The sequence below is a fragment of the Rana temporaria genome, chromosome 10 (genome assembly GCF_905171775.1).
Source record: "Rana temporaria chromosome 10, aRanTem1.1, whole genome shotgun sequence".
In the NCBI taxonomy this organism is placed as follows: domain Eukaryota; kingdom Metazoa; phylum Chordata; class Amphibia; order Anura; family Ranidae; genus Rana; species Rana temporaria.
In genome coordinates, this window is record NC_053498.1 from 117112967 (window position 1) to 117139059 (window position 26093).

Genomic DNA, 26093 nt, shown 5'->3' on the forward strand with positions numbered 1-26093 from the left:
GATTGACATATATTGTGACGAGATGCCTGTTGTTCAGATACCTCCCACGCTATACTTCATGCTCACGTACAATCATGTACAATCAATACTTCCTTTATTCGACCCCACCACTGTAGACAAGGTTGCTAAACGAATTGCTAATGTCCAGCTAACCACCTGTCCCCTGGATCCTGTTCGCTCCCAAATGATACTTTCACCCTTTGGTTCTATTCTACGCTCTCTAACCCACATCTTTAATCTCTCCCGCTCTTCTGGCATCTTCCCACACTCTCAAAAACATGCACTAGTAAGCCTCATACTTAAAAAGCCCTCACTGGATCCATCCAATCTTAACAACCTATGGCCTATCTTCTTGCTCCCCTTTTTATCCAAACTCCTTGAACGTCTTGTCTACAACCGGCTGAGCAACACTCCACAGAAACTGATCTCTTAAAACTAACAAACGATCTACTAATGGACAAAACCAATGGACATTTTTCTGTACTCCTACTCCTGGTCCTTTCTGCTGCATTTGATGAAGTTGACCACCCCGTCCTCCTCAAAAAAATCCATGACTTTGGTATCCATGACAGTACTCTTGGCTGGTTCTCTTCCTACTTATCCAACCGCACCTTTTGCGCTACTTATAATTCTAATTCCTCCTTTCCTCTTCCTTTCTTTGGTGGGGTCCGCCAAGGTTATGTTCTTGGACCTCTCCTATTTTCCATTTACACCTCCTCCCTGGGTCAGCTGATAGCCTCCCATGGCTTCCAATACCATCGCTATGCAGATGACACCAAAATCAATTTCTCTACGCCTCAGCCCACTCCCTCCGTCTCCTCACGTATCTCTAATTTACTAACAGTCTGGATGTCACATCACTTCCTCAAACTCAATCTATCCAAGACCAAACTTATAATTTTTCCTCCCCCACATGCCCCTTTCCCTGATCTTTCTGTCAAAATGGTTGGCACAACTATCAGCCCATCCCCATTTTCCAAGGTGCTAGGTGTAGTCCTGGACTCTGAACTCTCCTTTAAGTGCCACGTCCAAACACTGTCCAAATCTTGCCACCTCAACATCCACAACATCTCCAAAATACGTCCCTTTCTAACCAATGACACAACAAAGCTCTTAATTCACTCCTCAGTCATCTCTCACCTTGACTACTGCAACAACCTTCTCATTGGCTTACCTCTACATAGTCTATCCCCCCCTTCAATCTATCATGAATGATGCTACCAGACTCATCCACCTTACCAATCGCTCTGTGTCTGATAATCCTCTCTGTCAATCCCTCCACTGGCTTCCGCTCACCCTACTAATTAAATTCAAAATACTAACAACAATTTACAAAGCCATCCACAACTTAGCTCCCAGCTACATCACTAGCCTAGTCTCAAAATGCCAACCTAATTAGTCTATTCATTCCTCTCAAGACCTCCTGGTCTCTAGCTCCCTCGTCACCTCCTCCCATGATCACCTCCCGGACTTTTCCAGAGCCTCTCCAATCATGCTTGTGTAGTTTGCTGACAGTAAGGAATTCCTTCTATAGCCAATCGATATCAGCTTTCTGTGCCCGGGGAATTTGTGACGCTATCTGTATAAATTTCCCCCTAATGGTGGCTTTCTGTGGCGCCAAGAGGGTGGCTGGGGAAATGACTTCTACTTTGTTGATGTGAAAGTATTCAGAGATAGCTTTTTCAATTTCTACAGTTCTTACTGGATCGCTAAGAAACGATTTGTTAAGTCTCCAGTGGTTAAACCCTTTTTGACGCTGAGGTCTTCGTAAGATTAAAAAGACTAGGGAGTGATCAGATCATACCATGTCCCTGATAAATGATTTGCAAGCCAAGGGTATGAGGCCCGTGGTCACAAAAATATGGTCACTCCTAGCAAAAAATTGGTGAGGGTGGGAAAACTGCGTGTAGTCATGTGTGAAATGGTTAAGTTCCCTCCAGATGTCAATTAGACCTTGTTGGAAGACTAGCCTAGCTATGCAAAGGCTTTGTTTAGAGGGTCTGGTAGCTTGGGCTCCTGGGGGGGAGTTTTTTGTCTAGGCCGGGGTCGAAAGCAATGCTTGAGTCTCCGCCGTATACTACCGTACCTTTTACCAGTGGACCCAAAGTCTGGAGCAAAGGAATAAATAATTTGGCCTGGCCCTGGTTGGGTGTATAATATGAGATAAATTAGTATAATTGATCTTCTAGCGCCTCTTTGACCAGAAGAAACCTGCCCTGTGGATCCTTGTGCTCAGATGAGTAAGAATTGTGTGAAAAAATTATTGTCACCCCTTTTATTTTATACTCAGCGTTAGCCAGGAAGAACTTAGGAAATTTAGGGTGGATGAACTTGGGTTGTACGAACTTGGAAAATGTGTCTCCTGTAGCAAAATAACATACATTTATGATAGTATTGTAATATTTTATGTCTTTTGATCGGGGAGTTAAAGCCCCGTAGGAGATCTAAGAGCTAAAACAACGTTAGAGGGGAGAAAAAAGGGGGAAATTAGAGAAGAGAGGAGAGAGGCGAGGATCACCAAGAGGAAAGGAGGACCATGTCCCACCTTGCCATCATAGTCGTACATATGTTCTCCCTCTGCCCGAGAGAGAGATTCTGGCCAGGAGAAAGAAATCACCCATGTCTCCAGGTGAGGCAGAGGTGAATGTATGCTGCACCCTAACAAGGGGTAAAGAAAAGGAAAAAGCGTACACAACATTAATCAACAGCACAACTAATGCGTATAAACATGATTGAGCCAATAAAGGGGATTCAGTGAGGAGCATGATATTAGGACACAGGAATGAGAGGGGATAGGACAGGAGAGTAAGCAGGGAGGGAAAAGGAGGGTATGAATAAGGGGGACACAATGGAGACAGGGATTAATAGGTAAGTCTAAGGGGAACATGGGTTCTCAGGCCAGTCTCTTAGGTGAACAGATCATATTAGTGGATCCAAGATGAAAAGCCTTGTGCAATAAAGCCACCCCAATGGGTGAGATCTGTGCCAGTGTTATCTTCGCTTCTGGGTGCAGGTGTTACTGCATGTGTGGAGGGGCGCAAAGAGTCAGCGGGGCCAGAACCCCCAAGTAGATATGCAGAGGAAGAAGTCAGTTCCGTTCCTGGGTTCTTTGAGGAGGAGGACCTCTGTGGTTGGCTTGTGCAGGTTTTAAAGCCAAACATATAGGGCGATATTAAACACTGCCTTAAATGACAGCCATCCGTTGCCCGAGATAAGGAGTAACAGATGTGGAAAGGTTGCCCAACGTGGCTTAATTTGTAAATTGAAGTTGAACTTGGGAAACATGGACTCCAAAGAGTCAATTCAGAGGTTAAATTACAGGTGAGGTCCCAGACATAGGGAAAAACACCAAACATGAATTCTTCTGTATAGAGACTGCTTCATCAAGGGGGTCTGGATTCCTTAGACTTCTTGCTTTTAGGTTTCTGCCATAGTGCAACAATTAAACTTGTAGGGAGACACTGCAATGAGAGAAGGGGGTGGTGATGCAGGCACTTCGGAGAGGAGGCCCAAGCATAGAAGTATCTTTTCGCATTTAGAAAAAGTGTAGGACCTGTTATGGTATGTAAATTTGAGGTTGAAAGGGAACTTCCCCCAGTATTTGATGTCCTTTTGGGACAGTACTGACTGGAGTGGTTTGAGTGCCCTCTGCTTCTGAATGGTGGATGGGGATAAATCCGCAAAGACCTGGATAGGGTGGTCTTGGAGTGAAATCTGGGGTGTTGAGCTGGCCCATTTCCTTGACTGCATAAAAATGGGGTTTCACCATTATATCCCTTGGGAGAACATCTGGTTGTGAAATACCTCTGGAGGAGCCCGGTCAAGTTCAAGCCGGTGTTGCGGAATGCCCGGAATAAGATAAGGGAACGGACAGCTGCGGAGACATTTACTACCATTTCCGGGGAGAACTTTATTTCTGAAAGTTGTATCTCCTTGACCTATTTTCAAGGTCATCTATTTTGGATAAGGCAGTCTCTAATTGGTCCTGGAGGTCACAGTGGCATCTTATTTAGATTTGATGGCTTCCATGCACAAGGCTAAGTTTTGAAGGTCCGCTTTAATGTTGCTTGTAATTTTATTTGTTATGTGGGACAGGCCGCGGTCCAGCATTTCAGAGAATTTAAGGAACATAGCTCCTGTGTCAAAAGGGATATCTGGATGGTGGTCTGAGCGGGCTTCCCTGCTCTGGTGCTGTGCAGGGCCTGCTTCCATAGTGGATAGCAATAGTTCATCCAGGGTTTGCCCTATCAGGGACTCTGTGGATGCTGCTGAGGCATTTATAGAGAGAGGATAACTCACATATGTCCCTGAGTGTGGGTTGAATAGCAGGGGGTCTGGAGATGTGTCTGCCGCAGAGTCTTCCAGCTCCGTCTTTACATAAGGCTAAGGGGCAGCCACCATCTTGGATTTGTAGGCCTGATCTCCTAGTGGCGCAAGCTGAGTTTCGAGGGTCCAGCAGACGTGTCCCGCTGCCATACATGGGGTGCCCCTGATGTTCCCCCAGTTTGGGGTGGATGGAGGTTGTGCTGCTGGCTGGCAGAGGCGCAGAGTGGCTGGAGCGGTACGGAGCACCCGGTCTATGCAGACATCTTAGGAGCTGCTGCGCATGCGCCTCGTCATCCTGATTTTTAATCACAAGTACTCTGTGGTGACAGGAACTCTTTAATATGACTAAACCATTATATTTTATTCAGAAAAAAACAAGTTCTTAATCATTTTACTCTTCTTACTTTTCAGCCCAACAAAGCAATGGCTCATACCTAACAAAGCCAACTCTTATAAGACTTTCAGACCACTTGATGGAGGGATATAAGAAAGGGACAAGACCAGTTCATAACTGGAGAAACACTACAATAGTGGACATTGAGATCGTTATATTTGCCATTTTGGGAGTAGTAAGTTTGCCTACTTTCATTTTCTGTTCCATTTTGGCCTTTTTTTTAATGCACCAAATCTTTTCTCTGACTTAGCAGTCCATAGCTCTTCCCTGTAAAGTTCTACACTTACATTGTGCTTGCTTATTGTTTGTGTAGCCTGTCCTCTTTGGTAAAACCACTGACCACTGAATTGTAATAAAACAAATGAATAGCCATGTCCTTACAAATTCTCTAGATATAATATTAAAATTTACAGGAAACCTCATGCAAACAACACTAGCCACAGGAACGGATTGACCAAATGTAAGTCAATATTTAAATTTTATAATATGAAACAAGGGAAAATAAAAGCAGTAATACATTTAAAGCATTCAGTGATTTGTATATGAAAAAAAAAAACGAATCTCTTTTTTCAGTTTAGGAAGTTATGGCATGAATATATAAACCAGGAGGTGACATAATTTTCGTATTTTTCCATATTAAGAAATATGTATGTGGAAAGATATTCATTACCACATGCAAGTAAACATTTTGTATTAGTTATTTGACTTGACTTTGAATAATTGTCTCCTTACTTCTAAAATCATACTCACTTTGGAATTTTATTTATCTAAAAAATAATTCATACTGTAAATGCCATACTATGCTTTGCTACTTAATCTTCCCTTTCAGGCTGTCCTAAGCCATTATTATAAATACCAGCCACAAATATATACACTATATTACCAAAAGTATTGGGACGCCTGCCTTTACACACAGATGAACTTAATGGCAGTCAGTTTGTAGGGTTCAATATTGAGTTGGCCCACCCTTTGTAGCTATAACAGTGTCAACTCTTCTGGGAAGGTTGTCCACAAGGTTTATGAGTGTGTCTATGGAGAGAGAGTCCTGACCTCAACCTGATATAACACCTTTGAGATGAATTAAAACTGAGACTGCGAACCAGGCCTTCTGGTGAAAAAAACTGCAGTGCCTGACCTCACAAATGCGCTTCTGAAAGAATGGTCAAACATTCCCATAGACACACTCCTAAACCTTGTGGACAGCCTTCTTAGAAGAGTTGAAGCTGTTATAGCCGTTTGGTGGGCCAAATTAATATTGAACCCTATGGACTAAGACTGGGATTCCATTAAAGTTCATGCGCGTGTAAAGGCAGGTGTCCCAATACTTTTGGTAATATAGTTTATGTATATATATATATATATACACACAGTATCTCACAAAAGTGAGTACACCCCTCAGATTTTTGTAAATATTTTATTATACCTTTTCATGTGACAACACTGAAGAAATGACACATTGCTACAATGTAAAGTAGTGAGTGTATAGCTTGTATAACAGTGTACATTTTCTGTACCCTCAAAATAACTCAACACACAGCCATTCATGTCTAAAACTCTGGCAACAAAGGTGAGTACACCCCTAAGTGAAAATGTCCAAATTGGGCCCAAAGTGTCAATATTTTGTGTAGCCACCATTATTTTCCAGCACTGCCTTAACCCTCTTCGGCATGGAGTTCACCAGAGCTTCACAGGTTGCCACTGAAGTCCTCTTCCACTCCTCCATGACGACATCACAGAGCTGGTGGATATTAGAGACCTTGCGCTCCTCCACCTTCCATTTGAGGATGCCCCACAGATGATCAATAGGGTTTAGGTCTGGAGACATGCTTGAATTAAGTTCAATGCTTCTGAGCATGCGTCAACTTGATTCTGAGCATGCATGTTTTTTTTCTCTGTCAGAGTTCCATACAGAATACCGGAATTTCCGAAAGGATTTCTTTCCATCGAAAAAAAAATTAAACATGTTCTATTTCTAAACTCCAACAGAAAAAAGTCTGATGGGGCCCACGCACGGTCGGAATATCCGATAAAAAAATTCCGTCTGCCTTTTTTCATTGGAATTTCCGATTGTGTGTACAAGGCATAACAGATCCACATTTTGCACTGTAGCTGTGGCTTTACAGCACTTGTGTGGCGACCAACCCTGAAGCAAAGCATTCACCAATTGCTTTATGCATAACAAGTGAAGAAAAAATATGTTTATCTAATTGTAGAGGCAGCTTTATGGTCAAGAGGGCTCAGTATCAATCAAGAGTCATTGTATATGGCAAATGGAGTGAAGCACAAAACCAACGGCTCAAACGGTACACTGAAAGTCTCAAGGAACAATGACTAGCTGCCTCAGCACATAAAAAGTACTGTGATGAATGGGTTGAATGGCTTCCATACTCCCAGAGAGGAAGGAAACGCGGGATGACTTTTACAAGGGCATAAACATTTTAATAGAAATGCACACATTTATTAAGAAACTATTTTTTCTTGAATTTTCATATCAAAACAAAAAAATGTAATTTAAAAATGTTTTAGGAAATTACATCTTCTTTCTTTTTTAACAGGAAGAAAAAAGTCAAATGCTGAAAACTTACCTTTGGCTTAGAGAGGTAAATACTTTTTTTTATTGCATTTTTTATGTCATGCTTTTTAATTTGTTTCCATGTTTATATTTCTGTTTGCTTTCCCTAGTCATGGGTTGATGAATTTCTCACCTGGGATCCAACAAAATTTGACAATGTCACTCAAATTTCCATTCCTAGACAACTCATCTGGATCCCAGATATAGTGGTCATGGAGTTGTAAGTATTGATAATAAATAACATGAAAACATTTCACATCAGTCTTTAGCCAAAAATAAGCTCATGATCTAAAGCCCCAATCACAGTTAGATAATCATACATGCCCTAGAGCCAGTTTAACCACTTAAGGACCGCTGCACGACGATATACGTCGACCGAATAACACGGCTGGGCACAAGGGCGTACATGTACGTCCCCTTTAAGAAGCCCAGCCATGACCCGGTCCGAAGCTCCATGACCGAGCCCACAGGACCCGCGGACTCGATCGCCGCCGGTGTCCCGCGATCGGTCACCGGAGCTGAAGAACGGGGAGAGGTGTGTGTAAACACATCTTCCCCGCTCTTCTCTGTGTCAGTGTCAGTGATCGTCTGTTCCCTACAGTTAGAAACACACATGAGGTCACACTTAACCCCTACAGCGCCCCCTAGTGGTTAATCCCATTTCTGCCATTGACATTTTCACAGTAATCAGTGCATTTTTATAGCACTTTTCGCTGTGAAAATGACAATGGTCCCAAAAATGTGTCAAAATTGTCTGATGTGTCCTCCATTATGTCACACTCACGAAAGAAAATGCTGATCGCCGCCATTACTAGTGAAAAAAAAATTATTAATAAAAATGCCATAAAACTATCCCCTATTTTGTAAACGCTATAACTTTTGCGCAAACCAATCAATAAACGCTTATTGCGATTTTTTTACCAAAAATATGTAGAAGAATACGTATCGGCCTAAACTGAGGGAAACAATTTTTTTATATATATTTTTTGGGGGGTATTTATTAAAGCAAAAAAATAAAAAATATATATTTTTTTTTAAATTATCGCTCTATTTTTGTTTATAGCGGAAAAAAAAATGCAGAGGTGGTCAAATACCACCAAAAGAAAGCTCTATTTGTGGGAAAAAAAGGACGCCAATTTTGTTTGGGAGCCACGTCGCACGACGGCGCAATTGTCAGTTAAAGCAACGTAGTGCCGAATCGCAAAAAGGGGCAAGGTCCTTAACCTGCATAATGGTCTGGGTCTTAACCGGTTAATCGGGGGGCCCAAATATTGTACCAGCGGTGGTAATCTACTCGGTCCCAGCTCCCTGCTCCAACATTGTCTGTATCCAGCGACGGGTGATCTCCGGTCCAGCGATGAGAAGATCCATCCATCCAGAGCGCAGCCACGCCAACCTCCTCTCTCCGCTGGACACAGCCCAATAAATGACTCGGCTGAAGCTGTGACATTTCTGACCCCACCCCCTCTGACGCAAGGGGGAAGACTGGGCTTCACCAGTGACGCACCCTGTGCTACGCTAAATTGACGGCGGGGTTCCCCTTAAAATCCATTCCAGACCTGAAGGGCCTGGTAATGAAACTTGGGGGGACCGCCACGCTATTTTTTTTTTTTTATAAATGAATTCTCTCTGAATTGCCAGAGCCGACAATTCATTATAGCCACAAGTCCGGTTTTAAAATACTTTTTTTCCTTTCAGAAATTACACTTTGTGCAGGGACAGTTCTAAGTACAGGAAACATGCGCTATTTCACATGCTAACTTTACACCCCTAGGTACGAAATTTAAAGTAATATTTCACTTTTATTGTTTCACTTTTAGCATTATTAAATTCACTGCTGAAAAAACAGCCATTTTTAAAACTTTTTTTGCATTGATACATGTCCCCTGGGACAGGACCAAGGTCCCCAAACACTTTTTAGGACAATAACTTGCATATTAGCCTTTAAAATTAGCACTTTAGATTTCAAATGTTTGAGTCCCATAGACTTTAACAGGGTTCTAAAGTTCACACGAACATTTGGTGTGTTCGCAAGTTCTGGTGCGAACCGAACAGGGGGGTGTTTGGCTCATCCCTATTCCCATTCAAAAAATCGAATATTAATGGTTTATCCACTTAGGTCAAGAGTACATATGGCAATATTGGGTAATATATTGGGTGAGATATTTGTAATGTACATCAGCTGTAATGTTTTCTTCTTTTTAATTGTTTCACGTACGATAAAACTGAGATTGAGTATTTTAAATATGGTTTTGTTACTTTGTACATACCTTTTAAAGTTCAAATGTATATACTTTTAACAATGCTAAAGGATGTAGGCATGACACATCACATCATCTCTGATACAGCCCATAAAATAAAGACACCTCCCAAGCAGGTAATTGAAGAGATGGCGATTTTGTTCCATGTCAAAGTTGTATTAAAAGTGGACCTTTTAAAAAAAAAAACATTTTTTATGTCTTCCATGTAAAAGAAAAAGATGAGAATGGTGTGCTTATTCAATAATGTGCCATAAAGTAATATTCTAAAAGAATGAATATGATAAATATTCAAACATACAAATAAATAAACTTGAATATAAGTCCAACTAAAGCCCAATGGTAGGAGTCAGTTCATATAAAGGTAAAAATCTCATAGGGATAACTTGATAGAAGAAAAAACAGATAAAACATCAATCCAAACATCGAGTTGAATTGGCCGCTCACCTCCAACAATGACCCAAGGGTCAGACAAGGCTCATCAGATAGTCAGATAAGAAATACTGCTGATGGATCTGTAAAGGCATCCAAAGCTTGGCATCAAAACATCTTAATTCCATATATAGAGGAAACAGCTCGCTCCAAGGAATGACACTTCTTGTATAAATGGTGCTCAGAGGAAACAAAGAACAGCCATAGTGCAATATTGCCAAATGAAAAGTACATTTATTTAGTAAAAGAAACTGCTTACATAAAGTAAGGGTAAAAACTGCAGTAAAAAGCAATGGAAGTATTGACACACTCGCCTCCTCACCGTGCTTTTGTAAAACACAACCAGAACTGACATCACAAGGCTCCACCCGAAGCGTTGCGTCATGGAAGTGACGTGACCAGTGACGCAACACGTCGGGTGGAGCCTTGTGACGTCAGTTCCGGTTGCGTTTTACAGAAGTACAGTGAGGAGGCGAATGTGTCAATACTCCCATTTTAATGCTGTTTTTACCCTTACTTGATGCAGTTTCTTTTACTAAATAAAAGCGAGCTGTTTCCTCTATATATGAAATTAAGATGTTTTGATGCCAAGTTTTGGATGTAGTTCTTCGTCTTCGTCTGGGACCTGGATACCTTTACAGATCCATCATCAGGATTCCTTATCTGACTATCTGATGAGCCTTGGGTCATTGTTGGAGGTGAGCGGCCGATTTATAAATTTAACAGTCGATTTTTGGATTGATTTTGTATCATTTTTTTCTTCTATCAAGTTATCCCTATTAGATTTTTACCTTTATATGAACTGACTCTTACCATTTGGCTTTAGTTGGACTTTTATTCACATTTATTTATTTGTATGCTTGGATATTCATCATATTCATTCTTTGAGTATATTACTTTATGGCACATTATTGAATAAGCGCACCATTCTCATCTTTTTCTTTTACATTTATTACGTAGTGTTTTTTGAGTACACTACTAAGTGGTTGCAGATAATTCACAGTCACTATACATGTGCTATATATATGTTTTTTTCTGAGTTTATTTTCACTATATTCACTGGAGGCTGATGGTTTATATTTTCTTAAAGAAATTAGAACATAGTAGCACGCACGTTTTCCCTTATAACACATGTCTTCCATGGCCAGCTTCCCATGCACTTTTTGGCAATCCCCTTTCTATTAGCATTGAAAATTGCCAGAACTGATTGTTAAGAATCACTCCGCCCTTAGACTTTAATAGAGTCTTAAGAATGCAACATTTAGACTTCATGACGGGTTCAACAAAACGTCCCATGAAATAAATCCAGACACAATTGCTTATCCCTAATGATCATTTAGTTTGCAATTTGTGATTAATCTAGCTATGAGTGAACCCAAACAAATGATCTATCATCCATTAAAAAATTGAATGATACCACACACAGTATTGTTCCACATATATTGATCTGGAAATAATGATGAAAATGCAATCTATCAGTTTATAGATGGAAATGATCTATCAAAATCAATGATTTTGTTGATCTGAATTTTGATTGGTGCTCTGACACATATGTAGAACTGTGTTTGATCAATAGGAAGCATTCAACTGAATCCTGCCATGGGAGATTGACATGGCAAAGAGCTAAATCGATCTTATGGAGGGTTTTTGTCTTACAATATTTATTCAATTTGATCAGGTTAGTAGCATTGCATGATCAATTTAATGGTTGTTTTGTCCGTTTCCATCATTATGGAACTATCATAATTACAGCAACTAATCATATTCAAACTCTTAGATTCCAACTGTCATTTTTGAGGGCAGACTTAAAGCTAAATAATATTTGCTGGGGGAAAAGATGGTTCTCAGGGCACAATTTACAAAATTGAGTGGATTGTGTCTTTAAAACTTCAGGACATATAGGTAACATTTTGATATGCTTTTCATGATTTTCACCGTCAGGGTGCCTACAATAAAAGTTTATTAATTTCTATTCAGTGTTGAAACAGCAATGGCTTTAGATATTCCTTATGTGTATGTGGATTACCGAGGAGTAATAAAGAACCACAGACCCTTGGTTATATCAACCGCCTGCAGCCTCAATATCTTCTATTTCCCATTCGATATACAAAGGTGCCCCATCTCCTTTACCAGCTGGCTTCACACAAGTATGTAAAAAGTATTTTCCATTTAGAATAAGCAGTACAGAATAATGCAAACTTATAATTATGTCTAATTAATTTGTACATAATGGATAAGCCTGGATGTATATTTATGGGTGTATCAAGGTATTTTTCGATACTAGATCAATGAACAACCAAAAAGCCATAGAACCTGTTGTGAAAAAAGTCTGGGTGGCGGCACTTCAATGAAATCACCTTTATTGATCCATATATTTAATTGACAGTCCAAACAGCAAAAATGGAGGTAAGAAATACAGCACAATTAACACGTTTCACACCTCTCCTGGTGCTTAATCATATCTATGCATATGCATGAGCTATGATTAAGCACCAGGAAGGGTGTGAAACGCGCTAGCTGTGCGGTACTTCTTAGAAAAAGAAAAGAGCTAACATGCCCTATATGAACACTTAACCAAACCCCTAAAATAATCCTTTAATGCATTGCCCATCACCACTTAAAGTGAAACTAAATCCACCAACCTTTACTGTTTCCCAAAACATTTACATTTAAGGAAGGGGTTATCCCCAGCCTTGAAGGCATAGATAGCAAACAAAATATTGTCAGAAATGCTGCCTCACGCTACTAAAAATTTGTTTTGTCTGTATCACTGTTGGAGATATTTTGTGTCACTTTTTTTGTCGTAACAACTGTAGCACTGTCCCTGTAGGGCTTGCTGAGTGTTGACTTGATAGCTCTCTCTCTGGTTACCTGCAGCTGGCTGCTGAGGGTTCCCAATTGGTTACTGAGGGTTTCCCACTTTGTTGCTAGGGGTCCCCGCTTGGCTGCTAGGGATTCCCACTTGTTTGCTAGGAGTTCCTGCTTGTCCCACCCTGAAGCCCCATACACACTATCAGTTTTTCCTGCAGGTTTTTCTCTTCAGGTTTACCAAAACCATCTAATATGAGGTCAAACCTTAAGAGTTTCAATTCGTATGCAATCAGGCAGGCCCTTGCACTACATGGTTTTGGTAAACCTGAAGAGAAAAACCTGCAGGAAAACTGATAGTGTGTATGGGGCTTTGGTCCTGTTTGCTCTTTTCTCAAGAACCAGTCCAGGTTATTTGTATTTTTTGTATTTTATTTTGGAACTTGGTTGGGAGAAGGGATTAGTGGGATACTTCAACTGGAACTATTCAAAAGGATAAGGACAACTCTTACTTGGCCTCACACGGCTTGGTAGTAAAAGCAGTCACACTGCTTTGACCATACAACCACATGTATGGAAGGGTTAAGTCTTCTTGCTCTCACTAGCAGCAGACTTGATGCTTTAAATTATCTTCAGAACACTCTCTAGCATCCCCTTTACTGACACCCATCCACTGACTCTTCTAGCTGAAGGGAGCGGCCCTCACTCGACAGGCCCCAAAGACACAGATCTGTACTCACGGTAGACAGAATTAGATTCTTCCTGGCCTTCCAGTCAGCTCTTCAGCTTCTCTCTCTCTCTCTAGGCCCCTTGGTCGACCACCCAGGGCCGCATGGCATCCTCTGTGGAGGAGAGGGCAGCCGCCCCTCTCCCTCCTGGACTCTGTTTCCTGGCTCAACTAACTCTAAGAACATGTACTCTGGTTTTATATACAGTATACCACCATGCAAAGCCTGTGCACTCACTTGTCAGGTCCCCTCCTACTGTCCAATATGCCAGTGGGGGACAGTCAGAACAAGCTGAGCTGCACCTGAGTACAACGAGCAGACCTAACCAATAGAGCCTGCTCCCTGGTAGGTAGAGAGCACTCTAAGTTTTACCTGACCATCTTCCTGGTAAGCAGAAAGACCAAAAACGATATTCTCTTCTAGCAACTACCTACATCAACCCCCCACCCAAACAAGCCATGTCCTCATTTGCTTCGGGCATCCACCATACAAAAATACCTGTACAAAAATATACAAGGAGTTGTATTCCACAAACTTGGAAAAGGGAAATAACATATGCACAGGGCCATGGGGGATACCCCATATGTGGCTAGTAATAAATTACGTAGGAAAAATATAGACGTCTGTTGTACAAATATTTACATTATTTTTAAAGAAAATTTTTGCCAGGTAGACTAAATTAGTGCACCCCCCCCCCACCAAATAAAACTGAATAAATGTGAAATGGCTGAACACCCCTAGTTAACTATGCCACACATAACCTTTTTACATATGTACAAAATATATTATATATACAAATGGACTGAGGACAACCTCTGCAGAGGCATGAAGATTTGCACACGTTTTGAATTACAAATTCCCATTCTGTAATGAAAATCTGAACTATGCAAGCTGTGCTCAAAAAAACTTGACTGGAATCCCATAACTGACAGAGAATATTCAAGCAGCAGCAAGAGAGTTGCATAAAGTACATATTTACAGAATTGATGAAGCAGAAGCAGGAAGGTCCTTGCATTGCAGGTCCTCAGGCACTGCTTCCCCTTCTTGAAGGAGAAGAGTGAAGTTGACTGAGGCCTGGTACACACGATAGAATTGATCTGCGGATACGGTCCGCCGGACCGTATCCGTGGATAAATCCTCTGCGGATTTTAATCCGATGGAGTGTACACACCATCGGATTGAAATCCGCACCGAATTCCCATCGCGGTGACGTGTCGCGCCGTCGCCGCGATGATGACGCGGCGACGTGCGCGACGCTGTCATATAAGGATATCCACGCATGCGTCGAATCATTACGACGCATGCGAGGGATGGGTTCGGACGGATCGATCCAGTGAGTCTGTACAGACCACCGGATCGATCCGCGGGGGAGCCAATTCAAGCGGATAGATTTGTAGACATGTCTACAAATTTTTATCTGCTGGAATTGGGAAATTTCCGCGGATAAATATCCGCTGGAACGTACACACCATAGAATCTATCTGCTGAAAGCGATCTGCTGAGATTTTTCAGCGGATGGATTCTATCGTGTGTACGGGGCCTAAAGTGACATCACCAAATTTATAAATGTAGCAATGAGAGGCAGCAGAGTCTTAGATGATCCTACATTGTAGATGTGCATATATGAAGCTTTAGGCAGAAGAATGCCAATGTACAAGAAAATACTGCTAATTTTAGGAGCAATTTGTACTCCTTGTGAGCAACACTTCACCGTGTTCGGGTCCACATTAATTAATCTATGCTATTTGGTTTTATGTGTAATAGTGCCAAATGTTATAAATAACCTAAATGTTACCTTGCTTATCTTTAGTTGAAGATGTAAATGTAGAACTTGCAAAAGAAAAATATGAGCTGAAGCAATTCAAGAGTAAGTACATGAGTGATGGTGAATGGGACCTTATCAATGTTTCCTCCAGTTACAAATTTATCAAAGAACAGCAAACAACCCTTGGAAAGATAGAATATATTGTAAGTATGAAGTAGTTTCAACTATTGATAGATACAAGTAAACATTTTGCTCTAAAATGCAACCCCCACGCTAAACAGAATGATGCAAATGAAAACAAATTAAACCAATCCACAGCTTCTACACTTAAATTTGATTGAATTCATTTGATGCACACCACCACAAAGGACTCGATGTACTATACTGTATGTCAGAACAGAGCCTGGGGACATCACAAAGGAGTGGAGATTCAGCAATGAACTACAGTGGTATCACGTTCCTGGCAAAGAACATTGTGGAGTCCTCTCTTGGACCCCCTGCCTAAAACTCCTGAAGGTAGAGACAGAGAATGTGAGGGCATGGAGTGGCACGAGTGCCAAAGTAGCTGGCTGGTGATGTCCGCTTATTAGGTGAGTAGAGCAGGTAGTCACAGTCCTCAGGACTGGATACAGAAACAGCTTGACACCAGAGAAGAAGATGGAAGCAGGACCAGGAGACAGGCAGTGGTCAGCAATTTCCAGGCAGCAAGAGATCAATTCAGCAGGCGGTATAAATCCAAGAAGCAGGTCAGGGCTTGTAACAGCCAGGCAAAGCAGTACAGAAATAGCAGACAAGGACAAGTCCAGTAAACAGGCCATTGTCAGAATAATCAAATCAGGATGGAGGCAAGTCCTAGGGGAAGCCATATTATACACAGGTAAGTATGTACAGCAGATCAGGTCTCAAGAACACAAGGACTAGCTGAAGACCATTCAGCATCTACTCATAGTGACAGTCCGGTTTAAATGGGCAACTGGGTGCCAAGTGTGCACGCTAATTGGTATGTTCATGTGCACGACAAACTGGAATAGTACATCTAACATTGCCGCTTTGATTAAAAGTATGAGCATGTGGGCAATGTGCCCGAACATGACTATGAGCATAGGTCCGCACTGGCAAAATTTATTTACTTAGATAAGGGGAAATTCCCTTGCAAAGTGAACAATCTATATGCCTTTAGTAATTCCACCCCCTTGCATGAACGTCCTATGAAAGTTTGTGTATCCCAGCAGCAGGACTCGGTAACAAATAAAGGCCTGTGATGGGAGGATTAAGGGCAGAAGGCTTCTTACGGTTATTTAACCCTTTTTTTTAAACACATTGCTAAGTGAGGTTGGAGGGGTGTGCCTTATTTACATATTTTTTATTTACTGTGCAAAAAGTGAAAAGTTAGTGTGTGTCCAACCAAAACATTTCTCAAACATTTCTCTTAGTTTTGGATAGAGAGGTAACAGGTTGGAACCTTTGTTATTATTAATATTATTATTATTATTATACAGGATTTATATAGCACCAACCAGTTTACGCAGCACTTTACAATATAAACGGGAGACAGTACAGTTACAATACAATAAAATAAAAGACAATTAGACTTACCCTGGCAAGGAATTGGAAAAAGCACCCCCCCCCACCCTTACAAACACCATTATCATTCAAAAAGACCATGCTCTGCTCTAAATAACTCATGTTCACTAAAGCCCATCTCCATCTTGACAAGTTCCTCCAGAATTGGTCCCCTTCGATCTCTCACCCCTCAAGCAACCTTCCTTTTACTTAATAACACAACGAGTTCTACTGTTTTCCTCCACCCTTGGCCAGGGAGTCCATCCACAGTGTGGCTCCCACACAGCCACACTGTTGAGAGAGTACTGGCTACCACCACGTCTTAGTGGCCTAGCCTGTGCTCTCATATATAAACTATCTGCAACTAACTTGTTGTAATATCCACTGTGTTACGATTGCTGCTTATGTCTACTTCATCATACATCTCTATTTACTTCTCCGTGGATGTCATACCTTTATACCTTCATACCTACCATCCTACCTCTCTCTAGCCCTCCTCTTTGCATATACCCACCTCCCCTTCTTTCTCCCTTGCTTTCTGCTCCTCTTCCCCTATCTTTACTTTCATTTACTACCATTTTTTTTAATTGTAAAGTATTGGTCTAATTTTTCAATTTCACCCACAATATAGCACTTTTTTGATTAATGTACACTTTTTCTTGTACAATTTCTTCTCACCGCAATAAATAAATATTGAAAGTAAAATAAAATACAATAGGGTTAAGAGGGCCCTGCTCAGGCGAGCTTACAATCTAATATAGTGGGGGAAGTGGTACAAAAGGTTGTAACTGTGGGGAATGAGCTGATGGAAGTGATAATAGAGATGTAATAGGCTTCCCTGAACAGATGAGTTTTCAGGGATCACCAGAAGGCAGCCAGAGTAGGAGATAGACAGATTGAGGTAGAGCGTTCCAGAGAATGGGAGAGGCTCCAGAGAATTCCTGGAGATGAGTATGGGAGGAGGGGACAAGGGAGCTAAGGAGCAGGAGGTGTTGAGAGGAGTGGAGAGGTTGGTTTGGTGATATTTGGAGATAAGATTGGTGATGTATCTCAGGGCGGAGTTGTGAATGGCTTTGTATGTTATTGTTAGTATTTTGAATTTAAAGGGTCACTAAAGGATTTTTTTTTTAGCTAAATAGCTTCCTTTACCTTACTGCAGTCCTGGTTTCATGTCCTCATTGTTAGTTTTTGCTTTGATGTTGCTGTAATTTCTCTCTGTTGTGGACACTTCCTGGTTGTCTGTTTCCTGATCACCACAGTACTGGGAGATTTCTCACTGTGGTGACTAATCAAGGAGGTGTGATTACTGTGTGTCAGCACCAATCCAGTTTCGTTTTACAAAGCATCACTGCCCTCAATTGGCTTTTTGTCTCTGTACATCAGAGAACCAGGAAACAACAGCAAAAACTAAACTAAACTGCCGGTATATTATATGATTGTTTTTTATCTATTTTTAATAGTTTTTAAAAGGAATCAGTTAACTAGTATGTCTCTATACCCTGTAAACAGTCATTTCAGCAAAAAAATATTTTCCTTTAGTGACCCTTTAATTTGCTGGCCTACCTGAAGCCAGTGTAGGGGTTGGCGAAGAGACTTGGCAGACACTGAACGGTTGGTAGCAGCATTCATGATAGACTAAAGAGGGGAAAGCCTATGGAGAGGTAGGCCTATGAGGAGGGAGTTGCAATAGTCAAGGCGAGAGATAACAAGGGAATGGATGAGTAGCTTGGTAGTTTTATTCGTTAAAAAGTGGCGAATTTTAGAGATGTTACGGAGGTGAAGTCTACAAGCTTTAGACAGCGATTGGATTTGGGGCTCAAAGGACAGGTCAGAGTCTAGAATTACACATAGTACCCTTATCAACCATGTGGAGCTCTGATAGAAAGATTTTGGCCTGGTATACTCTGTAAGGGGTCTAAAGGACCCTGTTACAATTCCAGTAGGGTCATGCAAAACAGGCAAAGCATCTACAATATGGCTTGCACAATCTTCATAGAGTAACTGATGCAAAGAGCCTGAAGACTCAGAATGCCATGATGGAGGTTTTAAAAGGGGTGCTCCTAATATTCAGCATGGTCCTGTAAGTCTTCATTTGTCTGCAGAGGCCGAAGGGGTGAAGTACATTTTTTTTATTTCACTCATTTATAAAGCAACTCTTTTACTGAGAAACAATCATACTTCAAATCATTTTGGTGTAAATAATGTCATAAGACAAGATGGGCATATTGATCTTAAAATGTATGTTTTATACTCATCCAAAAATTTACATATATAGTAAAATCCAAAGAAAGTGTCTGGACTAAAAATTATACAAATGAATTTGTTTAGGGTAAATCCACTTTCATGGAAAAATAGAAAACAAAAAAATAATAATAATATAGCGTATACAATTGTGAATCTAGTCATATTGTAATTGAATGTTATTAAAAATTACCTTTCAGTCTGCAGCTCTGTCATTTTCTGTAAAACGCAATGCAATATGGCTGCTTGGAAGTGTGCAGTACATAAACTATATACAGAACGCCCCCGAAAAATGTAAAATCCTGCTTGTGTGATTGGCTCACTGATTTTCCCAGAAGTCCGATTTTTTGGCATCCCCTGCAACAAAAATGTAATTTTTTGTAAGATACTCCTAAAGGGAATTACGTCTTATGCCTTGTATACACGATCAGTTTTCCCGGCGGTAAAAAGTCCGCAGGGAAAACCGAGAACCTGCTCGGTAGCTTTTTCCCCTACATACAGCCGGGTTTCCAGGCAGAAAAACTGCCATGAGAGCTTTGGTCGGGAAACCCGGCCGTGTGTATGCTCCACCACAGGTTTTCCCCATAGGTAAACTGCCGGCATTAAAAACCACTGAGAATCCTGGCGGGAAAAAAAACATGCTGTAATTTTTCTTGCCGGGAATCCTGTGTATGCGCTGGAGCATACACACGGCCGGTTTTCCCAGCCAAAAGCTCTCATGGCAGTTTTCCCGACAGGAAAATCGGTCATCTGTACGAGGCATTAAGGGATGCAGACCCTGAAATTTTCCTCATTAGAGTCCTGCAGGTGCAGCAGCTGATTGATAATTTAAAAAACCACTCCCATAAAGATTTACTTTGCACACAGGCACAGACAAATAAACAGCTAATTCTTCAAAGTAACAGAAGGTAGGAATCTGCAATAATGTTTGTTAACATCCTTGCAAAGTACATTGATCACCCAGAGGGGAATGGTTACTCTTTAATCTTTCCTGAAAGTTTTAATTTGGATAACAGTCACTAAGCAGTTAAAGAAACCAATGATTTAAATCACCAGTCCTTGTTAAAGGGGTTGTAAAGGTACAATTTTTTCCCCTAAATAGCTTCCTTTACCTTAGTGCAGTCCTCCTTCACTTACCTCATCCTTTTAAATGTCCTTATTTCTTCTGAGAAATCCTCACTTCCTGTTCTTCTGTCTGTAACTCCACACAGTAATGCAAGGCTTTCTCCCTAGTGTGGGGTGTCGTGCTCGCCCCCTCCCTTGGACTACAGAGAATCAGGATGCCCACTAACACACAGCTCCTTTCTCTATCTGCAACGTAGAGAGAGAGTCCTGACTCTCCTGTAATCCAAGGGAGGGGGTGAGCACGACACTCCACACCAGGGAGAAAGCCTTGCATTACGGTGTGTAGTTACAGACAGAAGAACAGGAAGTGAGGATTTCTCAGAAGAAATAAGGACATTTAAAAGCAAAATGGAAGGATGAGGTAAGTGAAGGAGGACTGCACTAAGGTAAAGGAAGCTATTTAGGAAACAAAAATTGTACCTTTACTACCCCTTTAAATGGTATGTCTCAACCTTCTAACTTCTACTTTGGTTTCACAACTTGGCCAGGTAAAAAAACTACTGTGTTAAAGCTATTGACAGAGAACTGTACATCATATTTCATATTTTTTTTTTTTTGCCCATTGTTCTACTTCAAGCTACTGCACACCTAAAGTCAACTGTAAAATCCTGTATGTTTATGTTCTACATTGGTTTAAGGCATTACTTTTCTACTGTATGTTTGACCTGTAATATCTTTCACTGTTGTGTTATAACAGGTAGTTATTAAAAGAAGATCCCTCTTTTATACTGTAAGTCTAATTATTCCCAGTTTATTTATCATGGTAATGGATGTTGCTGGATTCTACCTCCCACCAGAGAGTGGTGAAAGAATATCATTTAAGATCACCCTTCTTCTCGGTTACTCTGTCTTTCTCATGATTGTGTCTGATACATTACCTGCAACTGGAACTCCCTTAATAGGTAGGACATTTCACTGTACTACTCTTTTTTCAGAACCATGAGTTTTAAACTTGCATTGATTCTACTTTTGGCTGAGCTGTGGGGGCCAGATTCACATAGAGATACGACGGTGTATCTCCTGATACACTGTCGTATCTCTGACTTAGGCCAGTCGTATCTATGCGACTGATTCATAGAATCAGTTACGCATAGATATGCCTAAGATCCGACAGGTGTAACTGTGTTACACTGTCGGATCTTAGCTGCAATTTAAAAATGGCTGCTGGGGGCGTTCTCGCTGATTTACGCTGAGAAATATGTAAATCAGCGAGATACGCCAATTCACGAACGTACGCGGGCCTGTTGCAGTGTTGTTATGACGTTTACGTAATCGTTTTCCCGGTGTATACTTACCCCTGCTTCTATGAGGCGCAGCCAATGTTAAGTATGGCCGTCGTTCCTGCGTCAAATTTTGTTTTTTTTACGTTGTTTGCGTACGTTCTCAAACGCGCTGGACGCAAGTTACGCTCATGCCGAAACCAAGCGACATCATTGGGAGCAATGCACGCCAGGAAAATTTGCGGACGGCGCATGCGCATTTAAATCGGCATCACACAAGGATAGTGAGAGGCTTAAAATATGTCTATTGGAAAATTCTGGGCATTTTCCCATGCTCAGGATGCAGCAGGGGTAGTGTACAGCCTGCTACACAAATGCATGGCTCTACACAGCCTTACTTTTGTAAACATTGATGCTTTTGTGCATCAGTGTCTATATACAAATGCGTGCATTTCACAGGCACATTTACAAGAGTTTGGCCACATATGGCAGGCTGGCGTAAGTGGCACCCGTGGCTCTAAGGGTAAGGTGACCAGATTTTTAAAATGAAATCCGGGGACATATTTTTTCTTTACTAGTAATGGCAGCAATCAGCGACTCTCTGCCCGTCGCCGCCCGCCTCACAGCCTCTCAAGTCTTACTCTTCAGGACCCGGCTACTACTGGATGGGGAGCGGAGGAAGATCACTCCACCAGGGAAGGCAAGGAGATAGGCAGGTGGCTGGCCAGGATTTGAGCCAAGGAAGAAGAACATGCGAGTGGAGCTGAATGGGCATGCGCCCGAAACTGAAGAACTATTCCCTCCGCTCCGACCAGCACATGATCATCAGAAAGGGGCACATATAATGGGAAAAATACAACCCCCCTATGCTAGTAGGCACGGTGGAGCGGGGGTGTGTAATTCTATTTTTTTTATTTTAATTCTGCACTGATTGTCTTTGAAATTGCCCCTGCCCCCTATTAAATCCAATCTGGGGGCAAAACCAGGGCCAGACTTGGTCCAGGGACAGTGTCCTCAATCAGGGGACTGTCCCCTGAAACTGGGGATGTCTGGTCACCCTATCTAAGGGTGCAGGAAAACACCTGGAATTTTACCCTCTGCATATTGTCTGCCTCTAGCATTCCATGTGCATTAGGTTCTAGTGGTTGTTAACAGTAGAAGTTGTAATATAATATTAATAATATTAATAACAATACTATTAAAGTTGATGTAAATGAACTCAATTACTTAAATCTCATAAAAGCTTCATTTTCAAAATGTTTAAATTGTGCGTTTTCATTGAAATGATACCTAGTGATCCTGCCATGAATAACCTTGTAGAACAAGAATATCTTTCAGTTATAAGGTGACAATGCTCTGTCGCTGTCTCCCTGCATTGTCACCCTATCACTTGGGCTTCTGATAGAGACTACAAGTGGGCATTCTACAAATATTATACATAGATGGTCCAATCTTGTCCCCATCAGGAAACCCAACTTAAAACTACAATGTAGATATCTCTAGAGTGCATGTATAAAGATGTGAAAGAAAGCTGCAGGGTTTTCAGCAAAAAATGCCATTTGTTCCTGATACACAGTGATTAAGCAATATGAATGCCATTCAGTTAGGGTAAACTGTACTTGGTGCTTACAATAAATCAATGTTTTCATTTCTGGTATTTTAGGAAGGGCAGATTTTAGTAAACTGTCATTGCACAGCTATCATTGGACAGCAAAATGTGCAGTCATTATATGGTATAATATATGTACACTGGTTGATAATTGTACTTTTTGTGTTATCTCATCCTTTAAGGTATCTACTATGTAATGTGCATGGGACTTCTTATGATCAGTTTGATAGAGAGCATCTTTATAGTGCGGATGGTCCACCAGCACAATGTCCATGCAGAAGTTCCCAAATGGCTTAAACAATTGGTTCTGGAGAAATTAATTTCTGTACCGGGTATCCAAAACAAAATGTTTGAAGAACTCCGGAATAAACCCTCATATGAACCTCAGGAGCTGGAGACAGATGGTATTGGTAGGTTTCAGAAAATGCTTTTTAAAGGTTAAGTAGTAGTATCATAAGAATTGTCTCTGTGGAGTTTCTAGGATCCTTGGCCCAGGTTATACCTGGTTCCACCCAAACCTTTACACCAGATTTTAGCCTACAAGCGGTGCCTAAAGCCAGCCATACATGGATTGAAATTCAGCTGGTTTAGCAGGGAGCGGCCTAATTTCTATCTATGTATGGGCGCCCTCGTTGTACAGAACTTGATCTACCAATTGATTTCTGTACAACCAGCCTGTCGGGTTAATCCTAATCGATCAGTGCACTGGCTATAGCCGGCAGTACTGATCATTGTATTCTGTTGTGGGTAAGGCTCCCTGCCGTCAGCATACAATAGCATAGGGGAAGTAATTCCCTAATACATGTCAAATGTGTGGGTGGGGAATCAGATAATTTTCTTCAACCCACTAGTTGAACAAAAAAATAAAAAAAGATTAATGTATGGGCTCCCTTAATCTTTTATGTGGACACGCAGAGGCATTATAGATCGTGTAGATCAATATATAGACACACCCAGATGCTGATGTGTGCAAATATAGAAGACCTGATAATAACTGTAGTATAATGCCCCGTACACACGATCGGTTTTCCCGTCGAAAAAAAAAACAATGGTTTTCCCGACGGAATTCCTCTCAAGCCTGCCTTGCATACACACGGTCACACAAAAAAGTTCTCTGAACTTTAGAGCGTTAAGAATGCGGTGACCTACAACACTACGATGAGGCAAGAAAAAGAAGTTCAATGCTTCTGAGAATGCGTCGAATTGTTTCCGAGCATGTTTTTTTCCCCCGTCGGAATTCCATACAAACAAACGGTTTTCCCGCTAGGATTTTTTCCTGACGGGGAAAAAAGAGATCCTGCTGTCTTTTTTTCCGGCAGTTTTCCTGTAGGAAAAAGCCTGATGGAGCATACACAAGATTGGCATTCCCGGCCAAAAGCTCTCATCAGACTTTTTCTGATGGGAAAATTGGTCGTGTGTACGGGGCATATGCCTCACAAACATTAAAATCAAAATACTAGGTGGATGAAAAAAAATGCAGCCTAGGCTTGCTAGCTGGTTAAATCCACAGAGTGCAGAAATCCACCTAAATACCTTCTAAATTTACTGCAATCAATAGATCCAGGAGCTAAAGTTTTTGGAAAACATTTGTTTTTTTATTATTATTATTATTATTATTATTATTATTATTATTATTATTATACAGGATTTATGTAGTGCCAACTGAGGCTTAAGAAGATCCTGCTCATCAGAGCTTACAATCTAATAAGGTGGGGTGAGTGGTACAAAAGGTTATAACTGGGGTGGGGGGGGGGTGTGAGCTGAGGGAAGTAATAAAAGTTCAGTTAGTTGGAGGCGTGATAGGTTTCCGAAGAGATGAGTTTTCAGGGATCGTCTAAAGGCAGCTAGAGTAGACGATAGTCAGACAGACTGAGGTAGAGTGTTCCAGAGGATTGCAAAGGCTCTGGAGAAGTCCTGGAGATGAGGAGACAAGGGAGCTAGAGAGCAGGAGGTCTTGAGAGGAGCAGAGAGGACAGTGTGTGTGATATTTGGAGACAAGATTGGTGATGTAAATTGGGGCAGAGTTGTGAATGGCTTTGCATCTTGTTCTTAGTAATTTGCTGGGCAATTGGAAGCCAGTGGAGGGTTTTCCAGACTGTGAGGCCGCGTACACACGACCGGTTTTCTCTGCAGAATTCAGCAAGAAACTCGATGGGAAACGTATTCTGCCGAGAAAACCGGTCGTATGTACACTTTTTGCCGAGAAACCCGTCGAGAAACTCGTCGGGCTAAAAAGAGAGCATGTTCTCTATTTCCTCGTTGGGCAATGGGAAAATTTGGCTCGACAGGTTTTTGACAGCCGAACAAGGAACTCGACGGGGAAAACGATGTGTTTCGCCCGTCGAGTTTCTCTGTTGTGTGTACGCGGCCTAAGGGGTCAAAAATGTTGTTTTCAATGAGGTAGGAGTTAAGACGGTTGTAGACTAAGCGTTCTAAAAGTTTAGAGGTGAATGGGAGCAATGAGATGGGTCTTAATTGTTCAGGTCGGTGGGGTCCAGTGAGGACTTTTTAAGAATGGGAGTGATCTGTGCATGCTTTAGAGGGGAATGGTGCCAACAGGGAGATAGAGATTGAAGATGGGATTTAGAGAGTATAAGATAGAATAAGAGGGTGACTGTAGTAGTTGCGAGGGAACAGGAACCAGGGGACAATTGGTTAGGTGTGCATCTGAGAAAAGTTTGATAACTTCTGCCAGTTCAAAAGAGGAATTTTAGAAATCATAGAACTGATACCCAAACAAAACATTTGGGACTTATTTCATATAGCAGCTTAAACCTAAAGCACATCAAAATATAAGGTCCACTTCTTCATTAGATCCCTGTGACCACCACCCCTCCGATGAAAAAAACACTGTATTAAGCAGGAAATAAAATTGGGGCATACGTTGGGTATGAGATTGTATATTAGAATTTTTTTTTCCAGAAAGTATGATTTTGTTGACCCCTATTTCATGCAGCACTTATGCTTGTTGGGGAGGTACTCAAATGACTAAGTGAAATAAACATTTTGTTGTAGGGTCTAACTTAGACACACTTGTATAATACGGTATATA

At 41.3% G+C, this 26093-nt stretch overlaps 2 protein-coding genes across 2 annotated transcripts in view; both read left to right on the plus strand.

Moving 5' to 3' along the window:
• Positions 1-1805: 1805 nt before the first annotated feature.
• On the plus strand, positions 1806-15501 carry LOC120915853 (5-hydroxytryptamine receptor 3A-like). The gene is made up of 6 exons (XM_040326661.1): positions 1806-1836; positions 4738-4895; positions 7276-7320; positions 7403-7512; positions 11960-12129; positions 15329-15501. Exons 1-6 carry the CDS (start codon positions 1806-1808, stop codon positions 15499-15501), a joined length of 687 nt encoding a protein of 228 aa, XP_040182595.1.
• A 439-nt stretch (positions 15502-15940) lies between these two features.
• The window catches only part of LOC120915854 (5-hydroxytryptamine receptor 3A-like), a 63898-nt gene continuing 53745 nt past the window's right edge, over positions 15941-26093 (plus strand). Inside the window, exons 1-2 of the mRNA XM_040326662.1 lie at positions 15941-16160; positions 23224-23451. Of these exons, the coding sequence (XP_040182596.1) occupies positions 15941-16160; positions 23224-23451 (448 nt within the window). The remainder of the gene's footprint in view (positions 16161-23223; positions 23452-26093) is intronic.